The 21,996-nt window shown below is 46.9% G+C and overlaps 1 protein-coding gene, 1 long non-coding RNA gene and 2 other non-coding genes across 5 annotated transcripts in view; 1 reads left to right on the top strand and 3 right to left on the bottom strand.

Moving 5' to 3' along the window:
- ST6GALNAC2 (ST6 N-acetylgalactosaminide alpha-2,6-sialyltransferase 2) overlaps window positions 1–9,744 on the top strand; it is a 29,200-nt gene extending 19,456 nt beyond the window's left edge. Inside the window, exons 1-9 of one of the 2 annotated variants that reach the window (XM_048818207.2) lie at window positions 632–689; window positions 1,956–2,010; window positions 2,363–2,537; window positions 4,552–4,717; window positions 5,704–5,842; window positions 6,263–6,366; window positions 7,247–7,330; window positions 7,757–7,856; window positions 8,279–9,744. In XM_048818207.2, the coding sequence (XP_048674164.2) occupies window positions 1,996–2,010; window positions 2,363–2,537; window positions 4,552–4,717; window positions 5,704–5,842; window positions 6,263–6,366; window positions 7,247–7,330; window positions 7,757–7,856; window positions 8,279–8,446 (951 nt within the window). In that variant the 5' untranslated portion in view covers window positions 632–689; window positions 1,956–1,995 and the 3' untranslated portion in view covers window positions 8,447–9,744. Of the gene's footprint in view, window positions 1–631; window positions 690–1,955; window positions 2,011–2,362; window positions 2,538–4,551; window positions 4,718–5,703; window positions 5,843–6,262; window positions 6,367–7,246; window positions 7,331–7,756; window positions 7,857–8,278 lie in introns of those variants that run through there. The other variant, XM_048818206.2, reaches the window with a different exon arrangement.
- Window positions 9,745–10,855: 1,111 nt separating this feature from the next.
- LOC125621377 (uncharacterized) lies at window positions 10,856–18,501 on the bottom strand. Its single transcript, XR_012664914.1, has 5 exons — window positions 18,415–18,501; window positions 17,900–17,975; window positions 15,537–15,678; window positions 13,803–13,888; window positions 10,856–12,020 (listed from the first exon to the last, which is right to left on the bottom strand). It is a non-coding gene; the product is annotated as an uncharacterized LOC125621377 (long non-coding RNA).
- Window positions 13,987–14,063, bottom strand: LOC125621907 (small nucleolar RNA R38). The gene has a single exon (XR_007352619.2). It is a non-coding gene; the product is annotated as a small nucleolar RNA R38 (small nucleolar RNA).
- Window positions 15,774–15,851, bottom strand: LOC125621908 (small nucleolar RNA R38). Its single transcript, XR_007352620.1, has one exon. It is a non-coding gene; the product is annotated as a small nucleolar RNA R38 (small nucleolar RNA).
- Window positions 18,502–21,996: the final 3,495 nt, after the last annotated feature.

Here is a 21,996-nt window from a genome sequence, read left to right as displayed (position 1 = left end):
CTGGGACTCTGTCCCCCTATGTCTCCTATTCCTAGGTCTCTGCATACATCTGCCTGGTGGCCAAAAGTTTAAAGGGCCATGCTATGGGATAGAGGTGGGCTGCCATCACAGAGTCAGTCTGGTGCCTTAAGATAGTGCTTAATTTGTGCCTGGGCTTGCCACATCAGTTATGGAAAAAAACAAAACAAAAAACAAAACAATGGCTTGAGCCCCAGCACCTCTTTCATTACAAATTAAGCACTGCCTTAACCAGAGGACCAATCTTCTTCCTTATTGACTGCAAATGGAGTCACAAGGGCTCACCTCTGAATCGCTGAGCATCTCAAACTGGGCTCCCAAAACCCAAGGCGCGCAAAATTAGTGCATAGATTTGAACGCTTAAAGCAAAGTGACTACCTCAAGGTCACACACTGACCCAGTATTGCAATTGGGACTAAACCCCGGGTCTCCTGACTCCCAGCCTCCGATTCACTAACCATTAGACCATCAGGAATCCCAGTATGAGGGATAGGAAGAGCTACAGCAGAAGCTGTTGGATCTTCTTATGATTTCCCCGCACATGAAAGAGAAATGAACACAAGTGAAATTCAATGCAAAAGGAATATTTAGCTCTTCTCTTCTTTTTTTCCAGAGGGAAGCCATCTAAATATTCTTCTGAGCCTGGGAAGGCTAAACCCACCAAGGAACAGGTAATAAGCATATGCTTAGCGCTGTCATTCTCATCACTTTGTCCTTGTCTTTCCAAAGTTTTTAGTCAGTTTGGGGTCTGGGAAAAGAAAGGAAGGGAAAATGTTCTCTGAAAATAAGGTCTGTTTATTTGAAAGGTATTTGACTTACTCACCCACACACCCCATGGCACTTCTCCTAAGAGACTGAGTCATCCTAGATTTGCAGGAAGGATAGGCAATTCTGAAAAGGTTAGAGGTTTGGTTTAGAGAAGCAGACAGAGTTTCAGCCACTCATTAGCTCTCTCCAGACCTCCTGCCAAACTGGATTGGGACTCTCAAGAGACAGGCATTTGCTTTTGGATGCGAATGACTTTCCTCACGGCATGTTTGTGCCTGAGAACCCAGCTCTGGGTGGAACCCAAGGAAGCGAGAACATGAAAGATACGAATGAAAAAGCAAGCCAAACTCTTCTGAACCTCAGAAGAGCTGTAGCATGGGGTGAAGGTGGGGGAACCTCTTCTTTAATCCAGACAGCTATACCAGTGACAGCCTGCGTGGTGACACTGAACTAGTGCAGGAGTTGAATGTGAGCTCTATTATGTTTTGCCCAGGATGTGACTGGCAAGGAGCTGGCCTTCTCTGCACCTTCCCAGTGAAAATAAATAAGCAAGAAGTCATAGCTGGTGGGTGGAAGAGGAGGAGTGTTAAGCAGCATGTGTGGGAGTGCTAAGCCCAGGTCTGTACTGTTCATACCAGCCAAACTATGGTAGAACAGTGGTGGAACATCGGTGTTCTACCAAGGCAGGAGCTTGCTCCAGTGCCATTTGAAGTCAGTGGGAGTCGGATCTGGTCCACAGTACCTAGTCCTGCAGCTCTTGCTTACCATTGGGCCCACTGTTCTACCCATCTCCACTAGCTTGCCAAGCTGTGGCAAAACCCCATTTAGAATTCTGCTTTTGCATGGCTTTCACACTGGCTCGCCTGGCCACTGTAGATGGGATCTATCTAGTGCTCAGCTCCTCAACCCTGTATTCATGCTTTCCATGGACATGCTTGGTCTGGCTACGACTTCAAGCTTTAAAATCAGCCAAGGAAAGTACATTTGAGCTGTGATGAGGAATCATTAATAAGGTATTGGAAGCCTCTTAACATAGAATAAGTCTGTGGAGGAGACAATACTGCTATTGTTTATAGAGCACTCTTCATCTCTAAGTGATTTGTGAGCTTTGATTAACTGATTCTACCAACACCCCTTGTGAATTGGGTATCACCATGCTTCTTTTACAGATGGGGAAACTGAGGCAGAGAGCAGGGAAGTGACTTGCCGATGGTCACACAGCAGGTCAGTGGCAGAGCCAGGGACAGGATCTAGGAGTTCCCAGCTCACAGTCCTATGCTCAGACCAATATGTATAGAAGCTCCTTGGGAGAGGGTCCATCCTTTTGTTCTGTGTTTGTACAGCACCTAGTGCAATGGGACCTTCCTGGTCCATGATTAGGGCTCGCAATAATAACGAATAATTCAAACAGCTGCAGGTGCTGAAGAGAAATACAAAAACTTCCCTGTGGGGTTAGCAGATGTCTATAGGTGAGTGCATCCCTTTCACACCTCCCTGGCACCTGGTAAGGAATGGAGGTGTTAAGGAGAAGTGTGGGATGATTTCAAGACCGAAATGTGGTTCATTCTTCTTTCAGGCCAGCTCATGCCCCCAGTCACTGACGTCAAAAGTGAAGGCGGACCCCAGGTTTGGGAAGCTCTTTCGATTCCACATCCCAGTGCTGATGTGGGCGCGGCACGTCACCCAGGAGACCCGGAACAGACTGAAGGAGCGCAGCGTCCCATATGGCTGGCAGGGCTTGCCCGACACAGGTAATGGGAGTGATGGTGCACTGCAAACCCCTTTGTGACATGCCAGACGCCCCATTCCTGGTCCCAGGAATAGTCTACCCAACAGCCATCTGAGGGGGACAACATTCCCTTGAGGCCAATCGAGGCTGGGACTGGTACCTCCATTGTGTTGGGTCCATTATAAATACAATAGGCTGGATAAAAGAACGAAAGGAAAGTGATGTAGAGATGGAAGATTATGGATCTCATCACCAGTTCTCTTAGCCGTCTGTCCCCTGCTTTCCATCTATAATTCCTAGCTCAGTTCTAGTTGTGTCAGCATAACCCTATATCCCAGTGCTGCCCCTGCAAGCTTCCTAGCAGACGCCCATATCATAGAAGCCTCCAAACTAATGAGCTCTGAGTGGCAGAGAGGCCAAGGAGTGAACATGGCCACGGAGCGTGAGCTCCCTGCTCACCTCGAGGAGTGGCTCCTGCTGTGGAGACACATGGGCAGGGAAGCTGCCCATGCTGCAGCTTTTGGGAGAACTGCTCCTCCAGCATTGGGACAGGCACCTTCCACCAGCACTTGCTTCCTGTGTTGAGTTGGGTGGCTATGTGGGATGGGAGGAGGGGGTGGGGCAGCTGGGGTGGGCAAGCGGGATGGGTGGGGAGCAGGGCAGCTGGAGTAGATGAGTGGGATGGCGGAGGGGAGCAGGGCAGCTGGAGTGGATGAGTGGAATGGGAAGGGGGAGCAGGGCAGCTGGGATGGGGGGAGGGATCGGGGGAGGGGAGCAGGGCAGCTGGGCCGGGGAGCGGGATGGGATGGGAGGGGGGAGCAGAGCAGCTGGGTTGGAGGAGTGGGATGGGGGAGGGGAGCAGGGCAGCTGGGGTAGGGGAGCGGGATGGGAGGGGGGATCAGGGCAGCTGGGTTGGAGGAGTGGGATGGGATGGGGGAGGGGAGCAGGGCAGCTGGAGTGGGGGAGCGGGATGGGAGGGGGGAGCAGGGCAGCTGGGTTGGAAGAGCGGGATGCGATGGGGGAGGGGAGCAGGGCAGCTGGGGTGGGGGAGCGGGATGGGAGGGGGGAGCAGGGCAGCTGGGGAGGGCGAATGGGATGAGAGGAGTGGGGTGAGGCAGCAGATTTACAAACCAAGTGGTTACACTAAGATTTCCCCTGCTCCCTGCGTCTCTGTAGAGCAGCCATCTCATCCTGTGCCTGAGGGGAGTGGGGGAGGTTGGGCAAACCACCTCTGAGGGTAAAGGGTGATCTCTGACAAGAGGCTCAGGTCAGGCTGGAAATGCTGGGCACTGGTTGTTTTACGAACTTCTTTGCCACGTAGACAGAGAGATTAGCCAGAGGGGCATGTATGGGCATGGCTGGGTAGAGATCATCCTACAGCCTAGGCCTTGATTAAAATGCCTGCTGTGTAACCAGAGAATTAAATACCTTTCAACTAAAGCCCCTCCTCCCCGGGGAGTCAGAGTCCATGGAGCAGGAGGGGACTGTTAGGAAATGCTGCAATCAACATCTTGTGACATTTTCCTGAATAAAAGGTCCCAGTGTCTGTGCAATGATTAACTCAAACCACAAGGCTCTCAAACAACATGCTCCATTGTTGCTGGCGACTGGCTGCTGGGAATTGTTTCCCTTCCTACCTCACACCCACCCTCTGCACCTCTCCAGCCGCCAGCAGCACGACTGTCTCAATGGTGAGGTGACAACGGAGGCATTTGGGGGCTGTGTGGGCAGCACCAGCTGCGAAGAGTTGTGCCTGAAAGGGACAGGGCAGGGTTGCTTCTGTCTCAGCACCCCTAGTAGGGCAATGAGAGCAGAGAGCTCCATACGCCCCAACCGCAAAGAGCCATGATTCCAACGGTAACCTTTACACTGCTCCCAAGCCAGCCAGACACACCCAGGGAGGGCCGGGGAGCCGGTGGAAGTCGGGGCTGCTGAGCTCTGAGCTGGGCCCAGTTTAGACCTTGTAGACACCTGCACCTCTGCTCTTGCAATACGAGGCTGGTGCTGACTAGCCTCTTTCTTGCCTGGATCTGCAGCCATTGCTTCCGCCTTGCATCTGCTCAACGACTCTGCCAACAGCTGGCTGTTCGACAAAGCCAGGTTCCCTGAAGGCTGCGTCCGCTGCGCCGTGGTCGGGAATGGAGGGATTCTCAATGGATCCCGGCAAGGCAAGGAGATAGATGCCCATGACTTTGTTTTCAGGTATGGAGAGCTCAGCAGCCCACACATCCTGGGAGCTGTAGTTTGAGGAAACCAGGGGCACTTACCTTTGACAGGGACCGGGTCATTGGGGCTGTTTTGCTCCTTAACTAGCAGAGGATCCTGCTTAAAGATCTTGTGTATTAACAGTGGGCAGGTCTAATGGGGTCCCAGGGCATTCTTAGTAGGGCAACTCCGGCTGTACATTTCATGCCCTCTTGCAGCCATGGCTATTACTGCTGCCCATTGTGGGCAGTGCTGCTTGATAGCTTGTCATGTGGCCCCGATGCTCCAACAGATTATTTGACATTAACAGAGGCCATATGGCAAATCCCTATCTCACAGTTCCCCTTTCAGGCTGCTTTGGTCTTTCCTGGATGCCCCATTGTAAGGCACGTTCCAGACACTTTGTACCAGCACAGCCTCATCCTGTGGGATTATCTGCCCCCAGGGTAGGGTTTGTGCAATTAGGAGGAAGGTGTAACCGCTGTCGGTGCTTCCAAGACTGCACCTGCACTTCGGCCAAAGGGAAGACATCAGTATAGCACTCTGCACACCAGTGAGGGGAGAGGAAATGTACACCAAGGACACCAGAGCAAATCCTTGGTGCTGTAAAGGGGCTGTGAGATATTTATTGCCCAAGCGAGAGAGACCTCAGTTTGTAGCATCCCATCTGAGTGATGCTCCCGTCTCTCCTCATACAATAACTGCATGGTACCCAGCATGGCTACCTCAGAAGGATGAGGGATGAGTCATCCCTGCTGGGAACTTGAACCAGGACTCTAGGCCTTTCAAACTGCATGTGTGGCCCTCTGTGCCATCCCTTTGTAATAAGGTGTGAGGGACTTTAGGTAACAACTCTACAGCTGTAAACTGGCACACAACCCCAATTAGTAGCAGCATCAATGGGGGAGAATCATACTTAGTGCTCTGTGGTGAAAGACCAGTCCTTAATCAGAGCCTTTGTCTTCTCCCTTCTCCACCCACAGGCTAAATGGGGCTGTGATCAAAGGCTTTGAAGATGACGTCGGGACCAAGATATCCTTCTATGGTTTCACGGTGAACACAATGAAGAATTCCCTGATCGCCTACGGAGAGTATGGCTTCACCCAGATACCCCAGTCCAAGGTAAGCCATCAGGGCTGGGAGGTGTTGTGCAAATATTTGATTGGACCTGGAGAGTCATGCAGGCCGTGGCAACACCCGCTGAGGGATGGAGCTTTGCTGACCATCTTGGCCTTGCTGGCCACTGACACATACCACCTTAGAACCCACATAAAGTGCAGGAGACCCTGAGACCATCAATCCGTGACTCTTCCTGTGAGGTCTCCCTGGCTCCTTTCAGCTCCACCAGAAACCTCCTCCATGTTTGAGAAGCGCTGGGTGTCCACGGCTCCCCACACTCAATCTTACCGCCAAAGAACATGTGTATGTTTAGTTGCCCTGCGTTTGTGAATGAGGCTCTTGCATCTAAGTGGGGCTGAGGGTATGACAGCGCCTGCTACACCAAAACATTGTATGTATTTTGTGCCTCCCGCCCCGCTGCAGGACCTGCGGTATATTTTCATCCCCTCGGACATACGCGATTACGTCATGCTGAAGTCAGCCATACTGGGCAGCCGTGTCCAAGAGGGGTATGACAGAGGCGATGAGTGAGTAATGCTTCCAACCTGCTTTCTGCCCACCCTGAGCCATCTCAGGCACAATGCTACTGGGCAATGGATGTCCTCCAGCTGCAGGGTGGTTACAGCATAGACAGCATTAGTGCATACTGCCTTCTGCAAAGGTGTCTCAGCCCTCTCTAAGGTACTAATGTGGCCCACATTACAATAGTATCTGAGTGCCTCACTGTCTATATGTATTCATCCTCACGACACCCTTTTGAGAGAAGGGCCATTATACAGATTAGAGTACAGAGACTTAAGTGACTTGACTAAGGTCCCACAGGAAGGCTGTGGCAGAGCAGGGACATAGGTCTCCCACATCCCAGGCTCGTGCCCTAAACACTGGACCATCTTTCCTCTCTCTGCTCTGTCTTCAGGCCTCAGCAGCACCTCATTTTCACAACCCTGATTGAAGCAGCTCTGAAAGTATCGCCCGGACCTCCCCAACACCCAACCCAGAAGTAGTTTAATACAGAAAATCTCTGCACACAAATTATTCTCCTCCTTCTATTAATGACAATCATTTTTCACAAGCACCCTTCATTTGTAAGCAAAGTTAGAGGGGAGCAGAATCAAAACAAGGCTTACACTGTACATCTGGCTGCAACCTTAAGTCCATAATAAAAATGAAAGCTCTTCAGTGTCTCTCTGAGTTTCTGCCTCAGAGGAAAAGTGTTAACTCTGCGCTCCAGGGAGTTGTATTTTTTTTCTTTGTTTAATATTTTCTCTGTCTGATACCTCTGCTGCTGACAACCGGCACCACTGGTCAGTCTAAATATTCAGATTCTTTTCAGGTTGTAATATAAACACTGAGCTGTCTAAATACTGACTTGAAATGAAACTATTCCTTTTGATCTTCCCACCACAGCCCGCGGACATATTTTGGACCAGAGACATCTGCAAAAAAGTTCAAGCTGCTGCACCCAGATTTCATACATTATCTAACAGCGAGGTAAGAAAAACCAGGCGCCACCTTTGAGGAAAACATTGTCTCAAAACACTCCAGCTCATTTGGCAAATAGCTCTGGAACTGCCCCAGTTCTGTTCACTGAAGCCTGCCCCACAATCAAACCCCTCCAACCTCAATCCCACCTGTTCACTGCAGTCTTCCCCCATCACTGAAATGCAGTCCAGTCCCACTCAGTGCATTACATCTCCGTCACTGGAGCCCAACCCACTGTGATCCATCTTGGATTTATGCCCACGTGCTCCTATTCATTGCAAGCCAATCCAGTTTCTTGCAGGCCACTGTGTTTCCATTCACTGCCGTGTAGTCTCATCCTTTCCTCGGCAACCCACCTTGTTCACTGGGATTCAGTGCAGCCCATCTCTCTCTGTTTCACTGATCTCACCTATTATAATCCCTCTTTGGTTACAGATTTCTGAGATCTGAAATAATAAATACTCAGTATGGGTATCTGTACATGCCCAGTACTGGTGCCCTCATGCTACTGACAGCTCTACATACCTGTGACCAGGTAAGAGCCTTCAGGGCTACCTTTCTTCAGTGCCTAGTACTCTGCTGGTCAGCATGAATAAAGGCTGATGGAATGAGTGTGGGGTGGAGTTAAAGCATGTTCCTGGCTTGGTTCTTAACCCTCCTGTTGTAGGACCCAGAAATATTTGGGTAGAGCTCACATGAGCCCCAACCTGGTATGAATTATTTCACTGATGGTGCCTGCTCCAGTGTGCCACATGGCTTCCAGGATGTACCATTTAGGACATAGCACCGAGGCTGTACCAGGTACACGGGGCAGCACTGTGCCCCACACAGCTACTCCAGCAACTTCTGACTGACCAGGTAACTCCTTATCCGAAGCCCAGGGTCCGGTCTGCCTAGGACAGGCTGGGCACTGATCCCGCCTCCCAACTGTTCTGTTACCCTTTTCCCCGTCTGCAGGTCAGTGCCTATGGATTTATCACGGACAATTACCGAAAGTTTTCAGACCACTACTACGAGCGGGAGAAGAAGCCTCTGGTGTTCTATGCCAACCATGACATGCTGCTGGAGGCGGAGCTGTGGAAGAGCCTGCACAGGGCAGGCATCATGAAGCTGTATCAGCGGTGAGGCTGGGTGGCACGTCCCTTCTTGCTGTAACAAAAGTAGTCCTTCTCCTCTTCCCCAAGGGCTCCCTTCTCCCTGGCAGGGGCCGTCCAGAATTCATGGGCAAAGGTGGCAAACGGAGAGCTCATCCAAAACCAGCCTTACAAGCTGGAGATTGCGTGAATTGCAAGGCTGCCTTCTGCGAGCCGAGGGTGCTGCCTTGAGGATTCTGCTCAGATGTTGCTGAGATGGCAAAGCAAGTGTGGTGAGGTCTCTTTCTAGGGAACCTGCTGATTGGCTCAAGACAACAGACCCCAGACACACCCCAGTTCCTCCCATCAAATAAGAGACCTGTGGGGAGCAACTTCTGACACTGGGAAATGAAAAGGGGATTTCAGCAGCAATAAGCCCGAATGTTCAATGCGTGTCTCCCAAAGGGGCATGATGGCCCTGAGAAGATGCTCGCTCACCAGCAAATTCCAGCTTCCCATCGCCTTCAAGTGTTACATGCTGAGCACAGAGCTTGGGTGTGAAAAATACCCCGCCTGCCATTTCCACCTTTCCATCACAAGGGTCTGCCACAACCCTGAAAAGCCTAATTTGTTCTGTGTTCAAACTCATTCATGATGGGACACATCACAGCCACAATCCTATAGCTGAAGAGACCTGGATGGAGCTTGTTGACATTGCTCCTCAAAAGACTGGAGGGGGGCAGCCATAACTGTATGAAGGCCTATGGAGCCACCACATGCACATAAACACTCCACTTTCCAGACAGAGCTCCCATCGCTAGCAGAATACAGCAGAGGCTGATTGCCCTCTCCCACCTGTGCTTCAGCCACACTCCTTGGGTTTTCACTCCACATTGTGATGTCAACAGAGGGTCTCAAACAGATGGAAGTGGGGTTGCCACAGCTTAATTAGGCCCCTGCAGCAATCTGGGGGCAGGTGGACCTGATCGGATGGGACCCTGGGCATTTTTTGCATTGCAAACCTAGGGGGCCTGTGTACATTCAGAGGAAGGCCCCCAGCCCTAGTACAGGCGGATGGAACCCACCACTCCATTACTTAAAACTAAATCCTCATCAACCTAAATAAAAAACCCAACTAGCCTGCAGTGAGGAGGGAAAGTTCTTTACCCTGAAGCTACATTTTGTAAGTTAATTACATGTAACTAGAAAGAGTAGATCAGCAACAGGTTGGTTTTGTTCTACAGGGAGGTTGTAATGACTAGTGATGGATGGATGCTAAAGCACAGTGGAGGAGTGTAATTTGAAACATTTTCCCACTTTGTATAATTGCATAAATGTTGAATGATCTTTTATGTTTTCTTTTGTTTTCGCTTGGGGTGAAGGAAGGGGGTAGAATATGACTGGCAGAGGCTGGCACAGAAAGCAGAGCAGCAATACAGTGTGAATGGACAGCAGAGGATCGCAGGGTTTAGAGGGAGGGGTCTGACCTGGGAGTACTGCTGCCGTGAATTTCTATATGGGAGGGGAGGATGAATAGTTCTGAACTCTGTGAGTGGCAAGGGCTGAGGGAAGTGATCCTAACACATACAGCCAGGGGCTCAGCACTCACTTGCTTTGCTCTGAGCCTAAGAATTAACATTTAAAAATAGTTTAGTCCTGGTTTGGCCAAGTCATCCTTGTAGAACAGCACTCAGCACTGCAGACTGTAAAGGAGAACAGCTAGGGTACAAGATTAAGTGTCAGGATACCCAGAAACTCAACCTAGCTGTGCCACTGGGTCTGGTCTCAGGTTTGATTTTCTGTATTGTAAAATACAGAAAATAGCAGTGTTCACACTGACTCATTCCATACCTGTAAAGCACATACATGTTATAGCTCAGTAGTTTGAGCATTGGCTTGCTAAACCCAGGGTTGTGAGTTCAATCCTTGAGGGGGCCAGTTAGGGATCTGGGGCAAAAACTGGGGATTGGTCCTGCTTTGAGCAGGGGGTTGGACTAGATGACCTCCTGAGGTCCCTTCCAACCCTGATATTCTATGGTTCTATGAACAGATAGGGTACTGAGACAGATGTGAATTGTCCAAGTCCACATCAGTGCCCGCTGTGGATGATCTAGAACTTTAGCTCAGTTAGGGAACAGTTCTACTATACCCTACTGGTGCAAGCAGGTCTCTTGCCTTCTGCAGGTGTAGGCTAGTCATGGAAAGCAGTAACCAAGTCTGAAAACTGTTCCAGCCATAAGCCCCAGTGTGGAGGGTCTTACATTCTCAAAACCCTGTAAAGTGCTGCATGGTACTTGCTTTTTCTATAGCCTAGTGATGTAGCCTCTTTTAGTAATGAGGGACTCGCCCTTCACCTTGCAGTCATATAGTATAGACTGGAGTCTGACATATCACAGGTGAAAGGGCTGTTTGGACTCACTTAACTTTGAGTTTAGAGCATCACCAAAACTCAGACACTGGATATTTTTTATTATTTATTTCTGAAAGATAAAACCTCCTTGGTCGACAGCTCTCTTTCTCTCCAGCCAGCCCTGCTGGGGGAAAAAAACAGAACAGGATCTAGTCAGTAAAGAGAGAGACATTAACAAGCCCTTTTCTTCTGTACTGTCAAATCTATTGTAAAAAAAAAATCAGAGTAGTGAAGGTGGCCAAGCGCCAAGGACACAAAAGAGACTTCCATCTTTATTTTACCAGGAATACAAAGATGATTGTTTGAGGAGGTTGGCAAGACTTAACTGAAATGATGGACAGGCCAGTTCTGACTGGCATGATAAAAGACCTGCACTTTGACAGGAATAGCCTTGCATCTATTTACGTCACAGCTAGCCTCCCTGGAGCCATGTTCCTGTCACTCCAAGCAATCATCCCTTTTCAGCAGCACTCAAGTCTAAGACCCATTCCCACCTTAACAGACACCATGGAGCCATGTCAAACTCAACAGCAAAGAGGAAATCTTGCAGCTGCCCACAGGTGACTTCACTGGCACATGTCAGGTACCAAATGAGAACTAATGATCAACAAGGACTATATCGAGACAGACTGAGACCTTGCTTCAGATCATTCTCCCTCTTTTGCAGCAGCATCCTGAAGTTAGAGACTTAAAGTCAACTGACATGTAAAGTCTGCAAAAAACAGCTGCTACCTAGATACAGCAAATAAGATTTGCGTTGAACCAGTTCCTGAATCTCCACAAGTACTGAACATTGTTTACTTTTCTAAAATTTTCTATTTCTAGCCCCTCTCTTCTTTTTGTTTTACTTGCAACCTGGGAGCAGACAGCTCCAGTTTCTCTTACCCAATAAATTATGCCTTCTAATTAAACAAATGCTGACATTGTGCCAAAGTGTGACATTAAAAATCCACATGACAGAACAGAAAGTTTTCTACAGGAATTCACTGCAAATCTACCGCATATCAAACACCAAACACTTAAAACAAATGCACTGCTTTTCCACTATATTCCTCCCCATCCCATATACCAACCTCCAAGCCTAGAGGAGTTCTGTTATCTTTGGATCCATTGTCCAATTCATTTCAGATCTGGGAACCATGCACGTGTTACAAGGACCTCCGGCAAAATCGATCACACATTCAAATCCTGTTGAAGTTTAGATTACAGTGTGTTGCTAGAAAGAACACAGTTAATTGTCAGTCATTTGAAAACTCTTTTTTTTTAAAATCCAAGATCTCAGAGTGCTTAAAAAGGTCAGTATGAGTTCTCCTCTTTCCTCATTGTGACATGGGCTACAGAAATTAAGTGACTTGACCATGGTCAAGCTGCAAGTCAGTAACAGAGTCAGAAATAGAATGCAAATCTTTGATTTGATATCCAGTCTCTTGCTCTAGCCTCGAGAGCAAGAAAATCCTCTTGCTCTCAACACTATTACTCTTATTGTTTTCATAAAAGAATCAAGGTGTTATTTGGGGATGGAGAAATAAAGTGTCACCAAAGGACAGTGGGGCTCTTGTGTTCCCTGCGGAGAAAACAATGACTTTGCATCTTGCACTGAACAGGGCAGCGTACTGAAGAGAGCATTATGCAATGCACTTGAAACAAACACTATCCCAAATCTGGCTGCTGACTATCGCTTTGGGATAGGAAGTAATTATTGGCCCAAGTGTAGGGGGGAGGTAAAACACTGGTTTTGCTCTGACATGCTAGTGGTACAGCACATAGATAAACAAGTAGTTAAGGACTGATCCAAATCCTGGCTTCCAGGAGTACATTCCTCTGATGTCCCATCAAATCATGATTTCACTGACACCATAGGAAGAGACACACCACAGAAGGCACGATCCAGTTATTATAGCCATTGTTTTGCCTATACGTCTCCCCACCTGTTAGAATTAGTTAAATCAGCATTTTGCCAACAGAACAAGCTTCAAAGCTCGTTTGGCCAGAAACAATGACAGTGTTATTGCAGGGTCAAGGTAACCAGCAAAAACCAGATTGTAGGTTAACAGAAGGTTGGTCACTCAAGTTAAGCACAAACGTGTCTCAAATTCTCCCACTAGCCAGGACAAGCAACATGAGTGTCTCTAAAAAACCCTTTGTCACACATGAAATCCACAACCAATTTTTTTTTTTTGCCAAAGATTTTACAGAATACACTAAAGTGGGCAATGCCTATTTTTAAGGGTTCCATTTATCCATTATGTCAAAAAAGGGTGGTTCCTGGAAAATGTCACGGCGTGCACGTTCTATAGGATTTCACCAAGAACAAAGCTGTGATGGTTGCCCCATAGGATTCAGCACAGACACATGGGACACTCAAAGGACAGCCTATCCTTTATCTTGTCTTTCAGATTTTAATCTTCTACAAAGGTCACCAAGGTAAGAAAATAAACTGCCAGGGGGGGGGGGGGGGGGGGTTCAAAAGCCTCAGAATATTTGTTTTTCCCCTCACAGCTGAGTTTTCAGACAGGGATAACTCACATCACTGGCTTATAGGCTTCAAGGGACAGAAAAGCAGACTGAAAACCTAGTTAGGATACACTTGAAGAGCTCTGCAGAGTGTTTCAGCCTTTCCCACTGCACGTATAACGCAGATATGATCATTAAGATTAAGCAACTGGCAGGGAGGAGGAATGTGTGGAAAACTAGACTCAAAGTATGATCAACATCAAGTTGAGTTCTGCTCCTTTCGACAACACTTGGACCATCATTTCCTCAGCCCTTTGTTATTCAACATGTCAGGTTATAGCCTGCTAAGAGACAGGATTCGATCTGCTCAGGAGGGCAACAGCTGAACACACTAAGGATCACCCACTACATTTCTATGCTTCCCTGGCAAGGAATAGGTTCAAGAAATCAGCACTCTGCACACCATGACCCACCCCTGCTGACCAGAAAGCCTTTGGATTTCTCACAAGGCACCGAGGCAAACATTTCTCTAGCAATTCCTTACCAGCTTGTAGTCAAAGTTACCAGCCCCTGGCTTGAGACAGGCACTTTCTTTAGTGCAGGATCAGTGGGTGGAAGACACATTGCATCCTGTGAATGCAAGTACAAGCCACATGTTAAAGATTCATCATAGTAGTCCTTAAAGTAAACTTTGATCCTCCAGTTTCATTAAAGCAGATGTGAAAGTGCTGAGCCTCAGAGAGTCAGAATTCCACAAAGGAAGGTTTCTTTTTCAGACAGGGATAACTCATCATCACCAGCTCAGCGCTCAGGCTAGAGACCTGCCCAGCAGGAGGCCAAAGGACTTTCTTTTTGCAGCTGTTTACTTGTCACCCACTCAAGAGTAGGCATCCACACCCCAAGATTTCTCATTATAAATCCTTGCTTTCTGGGACACCAACTTAAAGTGTTACCTGTAGTTACGAAAATGAAAAAAAAGTCTACCACTTCCCCAACCCCCTCCCAATTTGGGCCCTTTGTACAATCAACATTGGGTGATTAGAGTTAGTTTCCCCTGCATGAGAGACAAGGCTGTAAAACCACCCACTGACAGGGACAAGAAGGGGACGGTCCATTACCTGAAGCTACTTTAACATTCATTTTTATTTACTATATTTCAAGCCAACAGCATCCTTCTTGGTTCAAACTTTTCAGTGCTCATGGCTGGATGCTAGCTTTGGGGCACCTCCACCAGACACATACAGAAATATGTGCTCTACAAACCAATGTCCTCCACACAATGTGTCGTCACATACAGTGCATGCAAGGTCATGCTGCACCCTGGACACCATTTTCTAGAGCAGGTCTGCTGTGGAGTGGACACGTTTGGGGGACACCAGTTGGACCACCCTGCGCTACATTAAGAATATAACATAAGAACGGCCCTACTGGGTCAGACCAAAGGTCCATCTACCCAGTATCCTGTCTTCCAGCAGTGGCCAGTGCCAGGTGCTCCAGTGGGACTGAACAGAGCAGGTAATCAAGTGATCTATCCCGTCGCCCATTCCCAGCTTCTGGCAATCGTTATGTGGAAATGTTGTAACCCCCCCGGACTCACACATACAGGAAGAATCCACCAGCACTTTCTGTAAGACATTTGAGGGCTTATTACATGAAATACACTTGGACATACGGAAAATAAACTATTAACACATCCTTTGGAGGTGCCTTTAGCTTTTATATTCCCTGTTGAGTCATCACTTGGTGATTCTGATCTATGCCTCCCCTCCAGCCAAAGAAAGCTTAAAAAGGCTTCAGTGTAAGTCTGGATCAATTCACAAACTAATTACTCTTTCACTAGCTCTATTCTTGTAACAAATATATTTGTGGGATGAGCTGCATCAAGTGTCTCCATCGCGAAGTGTTACCTAATCCCTTCATATTCCATTCTCCAACTCACCTTTTACGGTCACAACACCCAGCTGTCCAGCCTAGCACACTGACAGATTTAAATCCCCATTCACAGAACACTACCTTTCATCTTGTGGTCTTTGAAAGCAAAGGGGTTTGCACTCAAGAGTCTACTGCACCACAGCAGCAGCCATGACTGGTGGGAGGGAGAGTCGGAGTAATTACAATAATCAAGCTATTGAGCTTTTATATCTGCACTCATTAGCCATAGGGATCACAACATAGTCATCCAAAACCACTAAATAGAGCAGCCTTGCCTCCATTTCCCAACAACAATGAAAGGCACCTAGTTTTTTGACTGCAGAAGACAAATGCTAATATGCCTCACCATTGTGCAGATGAGCAGACAAACAAGGCTGATGAAAGGAATTTTCACCTCCTTCCTTAGAGACTCATGGGCAGTTAGTGGGAGGGATAATCTCATCCAAAAGCCTCATCCTTGATTTCCAAATAGAAAGAGGTGCGGCACCCTGGGAATTTAAGAACAGGGTCACAGGGTTAGGGTTAGTCACATATGATCAGACAAACTTTCATTTCTGGGTTTCCTTAAATCAACTTTGCAGTGCTGAGCCTCAGAATCACAATTCCACAAGTGAAAAGATCTTTTTCAGACAGGGATAACTTTGTATCATCACCTGCTCAGCTTTCAAAACAGTTAAGACCTGTACCTGGAAAAGTTGGCGCATGCAAAGCCAAAGGTTCTGCTCTAACTGTATCTGTTCCTTTGATTACCATGCTCTCCACCCCATGTGATGACGACACCTGGTGGCATCAGCAGTATGCACCTTCAATATTATTCATTTTCTATTTTGGACATTTCAGTTGGAGGTTGTGTTGTGCAAAGGCAATGCAAGTTCAGCATGAAGGCTGTTTATTAGCCAAACTCATCACTCGCTCCAAAAACAAACCTTTCTTGTATCAGAGTATTGCTTTTGTAGTAGAATTCACACCAGAACTGCTTAGAGAAGCACTTCATGCTGATGGGAAAGTCAGCTTAAAAAGAAATCAATCACTTCTTTCTGAAGAAGTGTCACCATTACCAGAACCCCCTAAGATTAGCTGGAATGAAAAGAGTGAAGGCAAAGTTTATTTACAGCAGAACCTCAGCATACAAACACCTTGGGAATGGAGGCTGTTCATAACTCTGAAATGTTTGTAACGCTGAACAAAACATGATTGTTCTTTTAAAAGTTTACAGTTGAACAAATTTAATACAGCTTTGAAATTTTATGTTTAACGCAGTACTGTACTGCACTGCATTTGCTTTTTTTAATCTTTGCTACTGCCTGATTGTGTCCTTCCAATTCCAAATGAGGTGTGTGATTGACTGTTCAGTTCGTAACTCCGGTGTTCATAACTGGGTTCGACTTTACCTTTTAAAAAGCTTACTTTGTCCATCACAGATACATGCAGCATATTGTATCATTAGCTTTACTGTTAACCCAAATCAGTTAGGGCAATGGTTGAAATCTTACTGACGTGAATGAAAAGATCCCTATAGACTTTAAAGAACTCTTCCAAAATCTCTTGGTTTTCCCTGTTTGTGCAGTTCTCCCACATAGCAGGAGAGAAACACACCATATACAATTACATGTTCATGTTTTGTATAACAGTAGTTAGCATGAGCAGTCAGCAGAACCTGGCATGACTTAGCTTTGTTATATTGACTGGATTTCCCACTGACCGTTCGTTCCCTGTTAAGGGAACCCAAAAGAGACCTTAAGAACACCATGTAATCCAAAAGCCTGTCCCTTCCACCAACAGAAGTTGGTCCAATGAAAGGATATTACTTCACCTACCTTGACTTCCTGTTAAAGTGTCAAAGAAGTGCATAAAATGCTTAAGTTTGAGCAAGGAAGAAAACAGACTCAGTCTCTGTTCCTTGGGAAAACCATTCCCTTTAGAAGTGAAAATTCTCAGACACTTCCCATGAGCTACCAAGACCAGAAGTGCTTTTCAGTTTACAGACAAAAGGAAATGATTTCAGCAACAAAAGCAGGATTCAAGCTCTCCCTTCAAAGTATGCAATAATATACAGGAGTCATTGGAACAGCGTATCTGAATAGGTGGTGTCCCTTTAAATCACAAACCTTAACATTCATGTGACATATACGCACCCCAGACACATTTAGCAGAGGTCATTAGCAATGCCCAGTGGGTAGAATCAGGAACCATTATGAGTGCATATTATACAGAGAACCCTACAGTAGTTTAAGGCAGTGGTTCTCAACTAGGGGGCCATGAGCAGGTTTTAGGGGGTCCGTCAAGCATGGCTGGTGTTAGACTCCCTATCGCCCAGGGCAGAAAGCCAAAGCCCCCATCCCAGCACAAAACTGCAGCCGGGGGCCCTGAGCTGAAGTCAAAGCCTGAGTAACTTATCAGTGCTCCCTGTGGCATGCCGCCCTGGCTTTTATATGCAGAAACACAGCTGCTGTGGCACAGGTGGGCCATGGAGTTTTTATAGCATGTTGGGGGGGGCTCAGAAAGAAAAAGGTTGAGAAACTTTTTTAAGAGACAACTCAACGGCCCAGCAAGTCACTGTGACCTAGTAGGGGTGGGTTTTAAACCTGAATTACAGGGAGACTGTGTGCGCCTCAGCCCAGGCTCTTGAACGCAGCTTTCCGGAGGCAGGGAAGGGGGAGCTGCCAGCTTTCCCCTGCGCCTGCACTGTCATTTAAGCCGCACGCTTACCAGGATCAGCAGGGTGCTGCTGGCTTCTCCGGCTGGAGCTGGGCTTTCCTCCCTCGTGCATGATTTTGGCAGGGACCTGCAATAGGAGAAACCAAGGGGGTTAACTGGGGCACCTTATCACCAGCCCAGAGCCAACAGTCAGTTGGCGCTGTTCCCTCTGAAGCTACTGGCCCAGCACCTTCCCCATACCCAGCTGGGCCAGTGGCTTCAGCGGGAACAGCGCCAACTGACACGGGGGCACCCGGGCCCTAGTCACTCCACCATCGGGGGCGGGAAGAGAACAAGCTAAAAGCAGCCATGGGACTTGCGGCCAAGCATCCTCTGCACAGGCTGATGGGGAGCGGGGCAGCCCTTACACCACCAAAGCGACACGCTAACCGGGCACCAACCCAACTGATACATCGCCGGGACGAGGCACAATCGCTACCCGCTCACATATCACGAGACCGTATCTGCCCACAAGACACCGTTACCGAGGATGGCATCGGATCCTGCCACACTCCGAATCTACTCACCACCAACACAGCCACCACTCCGGACGGCAGCGAGCGGAACAGACCGCAACAGCCGAAAGTGTCCCGCCCTATCCAGGCCAAGTCTCGTTTCACCTCTCGCGAGGCTGAGAGGGGGTTGTGGGAAATGTAGTTGTTTCGTCTGGCCCCTCTGAGGTTTCTTTGGAGGGAGGCTGAGTCTTGGGGGCGGGAGGGAAGGAATGGCGGTGTTTCCATCATACAGCCCGCTTGGGTCTCCCGGGTGTTTTATATGCTACTGATCCCTGGGGCAAGCTGCTAACTTTGTTAACAATGAGCTTGCATGATGGGAAGGCCAAATTCTGCCCAGGATTGCCCCGGCCTGGGCAGTCAGAAGCAATGGGGATACAAATCAGAGCAGAACTTGGTTAATTTCTTTCTCCGACTCCTGTCTTGGTGCTTTCTTCCGTGCTAAATGCCCCATCTAGCAGAGTTCACAAAGCTGCCTCCATATCTCCATTCAAGCCCTTTCTAAAATTATTATTATTCCTCTTTGTACACCCACAGTGCCAGAGGGAACAGGTGCTACTGGACTAGGCATTGTACAAACACATAATAAAAGTCTGTGTTGCAAAGATCTTGCACTTTATGTCTATATGATGAAAGACAAACAGGTGGCTACAACAAATAGATGGGGAAACTTAAGGCATCAGTGATATGATTTTCATTAGTGTCATAAAGAGTGATCACATCATGCTTGCTGCCTAGCCATTGTCAAGTGTTTTGTAGGTACCAGAGTGGAGGTGAGTTTTAAGATAACATTTGAAGGACAGTGTAGTGACTTTGTGGTTTTATTATGGAGAGCTCTTTCCATGATGGCAAGTACACTGGTGCTTGTTGGAAATTTGACTAATGGGCATTAAAGGTTGGCATCAGTGGTGGAGCACTATACCATATACAAGATGATAGCTAAGGTGAGACTAAATGATGAAAGACCCAAAGCCTCATACCTTTTGTGAAGGAGCTAATAACATAAATAAATAATTCTCTTTACGCCCTTCTGTAAATTCCCCACTACATCTTGTCTTCTCTACACTTTTGTGATAAGGATTGTCTTATTTTGGATTTAGAACAGAGCCAGGCTTCCTGTTGGCACTTAACAAAGAACAAATAAAATAATAATAAAGAATGCAACAAATTCAGATCCTGGGCTTGGTTCTGATCTCACAGGTACAGCTGTCACATTGGTATAACTCCACTCCAGCTGCACAGAAACCACAGCAATAGTACACTATAGATAGATGGACAGATTTCATTAGATGTCAGTGAGTTTCTCCTGATTTACACAGATGTGAGTTCAGAATCAGGCACTAGTGCCTCAGTGAACACAGTATTAGCATTACTGGTCATTAATGGCGTTTGTTGAATCTTCACAATTAATAATAAAAATATGATCATACTTAGCATTGATACAGAGCTCTGCATCTCCAACAGGCAGTACCAGCCTTAACTTTAAACGGCTAATTAGCTAGAGGTTTTGGATTAATTAGAGATTAATTAATAAGTGTGTGTATAATACTTTGAATATGTAATACATTCTATAAGTGGTCTGATTATCATTTATTATTAAAAGATGCTGTAAAATTATTAGGGCCCTACTCAACCCATGAATTGTAACAAAATTTAAATAGCCAAAATGTATACTGCTCTAAAAGAAACAGACGGAACAAGTATACAAAGTATCCATTTCTAAACCTCTGGGGTTTATCTGCTCATGTGTAGATGTTATCTTTAACCTGCAGGTGTATAATCTATAACACAGGAAAAACCCTGAGCATCTTCCCTACATTAGAAATCAGAGGTTTCCCCCCGCTTTTCTCAGGATTCTTCCCCCTCCTCCATCCCCCCAGAAAGCATAGTGCTGGTGAAAGCCCTCATGAATGACCTCCTAATTATTACTAATGTTACAATAGTGTAGTGTGCTGGGTACCGTATGAACACCCTGGGGGGGGAGAGTCCCTGCTCCAAAGAGACTGAGAGAGATAAAGCGTGGGAGGGGAAATGGAGGTGAAGTCAGCCGAGGTCACACAGAAGGTGAATGGTAGATGTGTAAATAGAATCCAGGTCTCACAGACCATTTCACTAAATCACATGACTGTACTGCCTCTGGATGTCACCCTCTGTCTAACCAGAGGCCTGGCACAGCATGGGCACCAGCCATTCACCCTTACCCACCAATGCCCCCCACCCCCACCAATGACCTGACCTGGAGAAACCATTTCCAGGGATAAGACTGGAATTCAGTCTCCATGTCCATTCAATGCTCAACCTCTCTGCAGAGGGTGCCAGCTAGTGCCAGCTGAGTGGTGCTTTGTGTGATGTGGGCACCGGCCTATTAGGTGCTGGACTGAAACCCACCACTCAGTCTCTCTGTCTCCCCTTTTCCCATCACCATATATCGTTATAGGTGATTGAAACATTCTGTAAACTTTTATCCACTTTCCCACAATTAGGGTACATTTGTCAGCCCAGTTTATTACAACACCCCAAAAACCCTAAACTGGCCAACCAAACAAAAACCCTTAATAAACCAATCATAAAAAACAATAAAGGTGAATTAATAAAAAAATTTTAAAAGCCAAAAAAACTAAAAGCCTACCCCATGCAGAACTTAGACCCTGAAAAGAGAGACGAGTCAAAGACACATTAGGGATTTTGCTATTGCTATAGATTTTGTATGGAAGGCATTCAGATACTACAGTCATGGGCAGCAGTAAAAGCCTAGGATAGATCGCTAGATACCCATAGCAAATGAATTAATTTTGCTAAATAGCAAGTAAGCAAACCAACACAATAAATAAGTGCCACAATATGTACTTAGGTCCTTTATCTGAGATGAGTGTAGTTCATGGTAATTATTTAAGCTCCTACACTCACACTGAAGCAGAAAATGTTCCAGGGGCTATTTTGTAGAAATGAGAAAGTCTCTGGTTACAACAGTGCTTCCACTCTTAAATCTTTGCTGGGTGACAGAGAAAGCTTTTTGTTTGTGTGAGCGGTGGAGTTTGTGGCTTAACAAAGTTAGAATTAACGAGTTTCCACTAAGCACATCACCCATTAGGTATCTTACAGGTTTCATTGCTTATCTGCAAAGACTTGTCTGCTTGAGAATGCTGACTCTCCCTTCATCTCTAGGGGGCGCACATGTCAAACAAATCTTCAGTGGTAGAACTTTGCCTTACTATTGCAGTGTATGGAAAAGCCCCATAGAATTCAATAGAAAATGATAGTCCTTCTGTAGGCTTTATGAACCATTCTATAGAACTGAATAGAGAATTCTATCCCTGCTTAAAAAACTCTATAATAGCCAGTACCAGATGTTGCATAGGAAGGGCAAGACACTCCATAAAGAACAATTATAGACTAATCTGCGCATTGGGGAAGATTTTCCCTAACCTCTGTCAGTTAGGAGTTGGCTTATGCCCCGGAGCATTGGGATTTATATCTGTTACACAATTCTATCCTGTCTCATGCAACGGTGGATGTCATCATCACTGTAAATATCTAACTCTATTCTGAATGCTAATAAGCTCTTGGCCACTGGAAGATTTTGTGCAAATGAGTTCT

The sequence above is a fragment of the Caretta caretta genome, chromosome 14, assembly GCF_965140235.1.
Source record: "Caretta caretta isolate rCarCar2 chromosome 14, rCarCar1.hap1, whole genome shotgun sequence".
Lineage (NCBI taxonomy): Eukaryota > Metazoa > Chordata > Testudines > Cheloniidae > Caretta > Caretta caretta.
This window is presented reverse-complemented; position numbering and strand designations above follow the sequence as displayed.